The sequence below is a fragment of the Lissotriton helveticus genome, chromosome 3_1 (genome assembly GCF_964261635.1).
Source record: "Lissotriton helveticus chromosome 3_1, aLisHel1.1, whole genome shotgun sequence".
Classification (NCBI taxonomy): Eukaryota; Metazoa; Chordata; class Amphibia; order Caudata; family Salamandridae; genus Lissotriton; species Lissotriton helveticus.
The window spans coordinates 483,627,483-483,633,482 of record NC_136061.1 but is presented as its reverse complement, the minus strand read 5'-3'; the positions used below and the strand labels follow the sequence as shown (position 1 = coordinate 483,633,482).

Here is a 6,000-nt window from a genome sequence, read left to right as displayed (position 1 = left end):
ACAGATAGCATTTACATAGGGAAAAACTAAATGCACTGTAATTCACTACCAAGACATGTCTCACACACTAGTACATGTCCTACCTTTAACATATTCAGCGCCCTGCCCACAGGAGTACCTTGGGCCTACTTTAGGGAACACTTATTTGTCAGAAAAGGGAATATTAGGGCCTGCCAAGTGGGTGCACCTGCCAGGCCGAAATGGCAGTTACAAACTGTGCGCAAACTCTGCAGTGGCAGGTCTGAGTTACCTTTACAGGACTACTTCTGTGGGTGGTATGATCAGTGCTGCAGGCCCACTAATAGCATTTGATTTACAGGCCCTGGCACTCCAAGTGCACTGTCCTAGGGACTTACTAGTAAATCAAATATGCCAATTATGGAAACACCAACCCGTAACACAATTTACAACAGAAGCACTTGCACTTTAACACTGAACAGCAGTGAGAAAGTGCGCAGAGACACTAAACCAGAAAAAACAGGGTCAAAACCAGGAGGTCAGAAAGCAAAAAGTCAGGGGAAACATGCCAAAAGATGCCAGGTCTAACAGGAATTGAGATGATGTGCAGCGCCATGAGTGAGGCGATGCACTCGATCCCTGCAGAAGTGGCAATGCATTGTCTTTAATGGAGATGCACTGGTTCTGAGCCGTGCAACAGCGTCTATGAATGGATCACTGCTGGAGCAGCAATTTATACCCACTTCCAGGGGGCCAGGACTGGACTGGCACCACTTGGCAGGGCAAGGAGATATGCCCCTGGAGTCACTCTGAGCAGATATTTATACCCACTTCCAAGGGCCCAGGACTAGATTGGCGCCACTTCCAAGGGCAAGGAGATATGCCCTTGGAGTCACTCTGGGTTCAAGTGGTGTAGGTCCAGTCCTTCTCACCCAGACAAGGAGGGCAGCAGGCAGAAGGCAGGTCAGCACAGCAGAAAAGCAAATCAGAGCAACAGTCCAGCAGAGAGACAGTCCTTCAGCTGCACAGCATCCCTTCTTCCTGACAGAGTATCCACAGGTCTAGCAGTGTACTGAGTTGGTAGGGTCAGAAGTCCAGTTCTTATAGTCATTGGTGCCTTTGAAATGGGGGCGACATCAAACAGGGGCTTTGATGTGCCCAGCAATCCTCCCTTCCTGCCCTGGCTCCAGACTCACTATAGGGGGTTAAGGAGTACTTTGTGTGGGGATAGGGCACAGCCTCTTCAGGTGTAAGTATTAGGCTGTGCCCAGCTCCTCCCTCCCATCTTGCCAAGGATGGTCCCTCAGAATGTGGATGGCCCATCAGTCACACCTAAGAGTCCCTTCTGTGTGGCTGTCTACAGGGAATGCACAAGGCCCAGCTGTCATCCACCCCAGACATGAATTGGAGACAGGCAGCAAGCACACATAGCTAAGAGCAGAAAAATGGCATCTTTCTAAAAGTGGAATTTTTTAAATTGTAATGAAACATTTGACTTTACAGTTGAAGAGGATTTATCATTATAATTCCATAGATCCTAAACATGACAGGTCTGCCTCCTTCCAATTGGGAATGACAAAATCAGAGGTAACAAGAAATCCCCTTTGTTAATCTATGGGAGGGGTAGGCCTCACAGTAGTGTTAAACAAATTTGTGAGTTTTTCATTAACAGGACATGTAAAACCTAAAAGTCCATGTCTTACCTTTTGATTACATAAAACCTGCCCCTTTGGGCTACCTAGGACCTAACTTAGAGGTGATATATATGTAATAAAAGGAGAGTTTAAAGCTTGGCAAGAGGTTTTGAATGCCAAGTCGAAATGGAAGGGTAAACTGCACATACAGACTCTGCTGCAGTGGCAGGCCTGAGATGTGTTTTAAAGCGTGATTTAAGTGAGTAGCACAATCAGTGTTGCAGGCCCCCTAGTAGAATTTAATCTACAGTCCATGGACACAAACAGTGCACTTTACTCGGTACTTACAAGTAAATTAAATATGACAATTGTGGATAAATTCAATCAAACCATGTTTAGGGAGAAAGTATATGCACTTTAGCACTAGTTAGCAGTGGTAATGTGCCCAGAGTCCTTCAACCAACAAAAACAGATCAGCAAAATTGGAGGCAAATAGGGGGCTGACCACCCTAAGGCTGACAGGTATAACAGGTTACACATAGTATGGGAATTAATCACCAGCTGGGGAGAAAACACCTGAACAATGAGGTAGAGTTTGAACAAACTGAAGATTGAGACACTGCAGAGAGTGGTGGAACTGGGTGCCATTGAGTCTTGTGATGTCATGGCATGACTCACAGGTACGGAACATGTATGACATCTTCCACTCAGTGGGGGCCTCAGCAAGCGAATGGATTCTTGTTAGAAGAATTACGCTTCGACCCTTCTCATATATACTTTTTAATGTACATGATGTGTTGTTTCATATTAGTTCAGACTCCGTCGGCTGATGAATCCAGATCATGTTGAATGTGTAAAGAAGGTTTTTAGCCTTTTTTCTCCAAACAGCGACTTCTCTGTGGGAAGTGGAAAAAGTTAATGAGGGATGTTATAGAGATCCTAATTTGATTGAAGAATATCGATCACATTTTCTTTCACCCCTTCCAGCTGAACTCTGTCCTCCTCTTTATTACCCTCACTAAGCTGAACTATTTTGTCAACATCTACATCGCAGTGAGTTGCTGTAAGGAGACCTTGTGGCACTTTACAACACCTGTAAATAATGTTTTTAATGACAGTGAATCATCTCTTACGGTTGATGCTTTATGCCATGCTATTTAGACAGTGCTTTCTGTTAGTTTTGCTGAGTATTACTTTACTTGGCTTTAATAAATATTAAACCCGCTTCCGGTGTTCGAGCACTAATGAAGCTCTACAGACTATTAACTCTCCAGAGTGGAGGAATTCCATGGTGCAAGGCTTGATTGTTCTTTGAGGAGGGTCGTGAACGAGCCCATGTGCGGATGTAATTCAATAGGAGTTCAAGGCAGAGGGAGTCGAGCTCCGAATCAGTTGTTTAGTATCAATCAAGCGGTTGCTTGGGAGGGACTGGATGACTAAGTCTGAACAGGCTGAAAAGGGGGCTGGCAAAGCCGCCGAGGCAGCATTCTTCGTATTTAAAGCTGCACCACTTAAAAAAAAATCTGTTTGCTGACTTTGTCCCGGAGCTGGTGCTGAAGGAGAGGAACACGCTACTGGCTTAAATGGTGCTAAAACGACTGTAAATTGCTGCTTTTCCGCTCCGCAGGAGGACGCATGTTTATTTAGTAAACATGATGATTTTGAAAGAAACCAGGACTTTTTTAGTTCTCACGTTTTTATTAGGGTCGTTTGCAGCGGTCCATGGACAAGAAGAAGAAAGTGGTAAGTTGTGTGTTCTGACAACTTGATGTGCGTCAGTTTACTGCATAACTCTGACTTAACGTGGACGTTTTAAACTGTTCCTTGGCGTTTATCAGTAAACACACTTGTGTTACTTTATCACGAGAAGAGTTAACGATACAGAATGGAGGAAAGAAAGAAGAGAGAAAGAAAGAAAGAAAGGAAGAAAGAAAGAAAGAAAGAAAGAAAGAAAGAAAGAAAGAAAGAAAGAAAGAAAGAAAGAAAGAAAGAAAGAAGCAGGTGGGGGACTGGGTGGCAAAGCAGTGAAGGTCCAGAAGATAAAACGAAAGATAAAGAAAGTAGGAAAAAGGAAAGAGAGGCAAAGGAAGGTAACTAGAAAGAAAGAACAGAGAAAATGGAAGGAGCTAGGAAGGGTATAAAGAAAGGAAAGGAGAGAAAAAAATGGGAGGTGAAAAAAGGATGGAAGTCAGGAATTAATAAAGGAAGAAAGGAAGGAAGTGAAGAAGCGGGAAGCGAAAGGAGAAAGAAAGAGGAAGAGAAGCAAAAAGAAGAATAAAAAGGAAAGAAAAAGAAATTAAGAATGTTAGTTTTAACTTATTTATGTGGTAGTCTCCAGGACCCAAACGTTTCAGGATGACAGTGACAGACAGCACCTGGGACACGAGAATTGCTCAGTGGGAGCGTCAGCGAATAAACTTAACCGTAAGAGATGCCGACTCAGTTTTGTTATACCTCTGAAGAGGCAGGCGATGGCGGGAGCAGACCAGGGAGGGGTCCTCTTTGTGTTTTAGCTGCTCTATTGTCTGTCCCTGAAAAGAGCTCATAGAAGCATTGAAACCTGCCCTCTTCCTGTCCCTTTTCTTTGAGAGTTGAAACACTGTCTAACTTTAGCTCCCTTGGCTTGTTTCCAGGGACCCTGCTCTGCTGTGCGGTCCCTGTAGATTACTTTCCAGTGACAGGGAGGTTGATGAGTCCCAGGCTGCTCGTTCTTTCTAGCCTGTTTCCCAGCCTTGCCTTCTTCTGGGCCAGTCATTTCTTTATGTTGAAAGAAGGAGGCCAGCTGTATATTGCATTTCTCCTCATGCTCCCTTCTCGTTTATAGCCGGTTATATTCTGGCGGCCTACTGCCAGGTGACATCTGCTGCTCTGCTCTTGATAGAACCATCCTTCTCCACTTACAGCCCTGCCACCTTGCATGTCACCTCTAGGAGTCATCGGCTGCCCCACAACTCGAGTCTAGAGCCTTAAAGTGCAGAGGTTCATAGTTTAGGAATTATTGATCGACGCTTTTAATATAGCATAGTGTTTAGAGGGCTGTTGCCCGAGCAGGACATTTCATGAACACATGTTTCGTACATTAAGGTCAACACACACACACGTGGCGATTACTGCAGGAAAACGAGCCTGTACCTCCCGCAGTTCAAGAGAAAACACTAAAAAGCTTTTGATTTGGGTAACTTGCCTTGCTTGACTTTGGCACGCGCACGTTGGGTCCAGGCGTCAAACGATGACACGGTGCAGCCCAGAACACAGCTGCTGCTGCGCCTGCTGAAGGCGTATTGCGTCATTTCTTCCACACAGAGAAATACTCGACTCTTAACTTAAAAATCCTCTGTTTTTTTTATTCACTCATTTTGGCTCCAATTCATTTGATTGTTTACAGGCACTAGGTGATGTTATGTTGAATAATTAGTGGCTGGGAGAGGGCATGTATCGAAGAGTATGTACACGTTTAGATGTTTAATGCAATCAAATAAATGTCAACACATTAATTTAGAGGATGTTTGCTCCACCCCAGTACAGATACGCATTTCGAGGCTGTAGTGTTCAGCACATTAGAAGAGGCGAGATTAACGCCCTTGGGCAGTGCTGATACGTGTCAGTTTTAGAATTGCTCGTGTCCTCAACGTTTCAAATAGACTACCGACGTAATACAAGTTATAATTCACTCTTCAGTTGCAGAGCAATACGAAAATGGGTGCTGTACAGGTACTGTAATGATTAAATAAGTAGATCTTAAAAAACAAAATAACCAGATTTGTCTTCATTATTTTTCAAAAAAACATGCATGAGAAAATACATTTTGAAGCAAATGTTTGAGTCTTTGAGAACTAAAAGCCAGGTCTTTTGTTCGGTTTCCCTTAGTCTCAAGACAGTCTGAAGGTTCTCCCTGGTGTGATGTTGTTCCAGCACTTCAGATTCGCCCTCTAGTGGCCATTTTGTATTTGTTGTATCCAGTGATCATTGTTTCTGATGAGTTTCCTGCTTTTTGTCTGACTCCAAAGTTTATCAAATGTACATGGGATAGTTATTTTTATGTGACACGCCTGTTATATTATTTGTAGTATGGGGTTCAATGGTTCTGCATTGTTTAATGTGTGCAGGTAGTTGCAGAGAATGAATTTTGAGGGCCAAGACTTTTTCATGATCAGAACACCCAGAGCAAGAGAGAGAAAGGCAGAAAAGAATGAAAGGAGGATGGAGGGAAACATAGGAATAAAGTGGCAAGTGAGAAAGCAGGGATGAAAAAGGACATAAAGATTGAGAAAGTGTGTGGAAGTGAAAGAAAAAGGCAAGCAGGAGAATCTAGACTAGGGAGCCTTGGTATTCTACAACTCTGGCACTCTACAGCACACAGATGATAAACTACAAAGAACAATTTCGAGCTGCGTGTATTTAAAAAAAA

General features: G+C 43.6%; 1 protein-coding gene across 1 annotated transcript in view; it reads left to right on the top strand.

Annotated features, from left to right (window-relative positions):
- The first annotated feature begins 3,111 nt into the window (after positions 1–3,111).
- Positions 3,112–6,000, top strand: part of COL5A2 (collagen type V alpha 2 chain) — a 383,714-nt gene continuing 380,825 nt past the window's right edge. Inside the window, exon 1 of the mRNA XM_078680359.1 lies at positions 3,112–3,335. Coding sequence (XP_078536485.1) covers positions 3,245–3,335 — 91 coding nt within the window. The 5' untranslated portion in view covers positions 3,112–3,244. The remainder of the gene's footprint in view (positions 3,336–6,000) is intronic.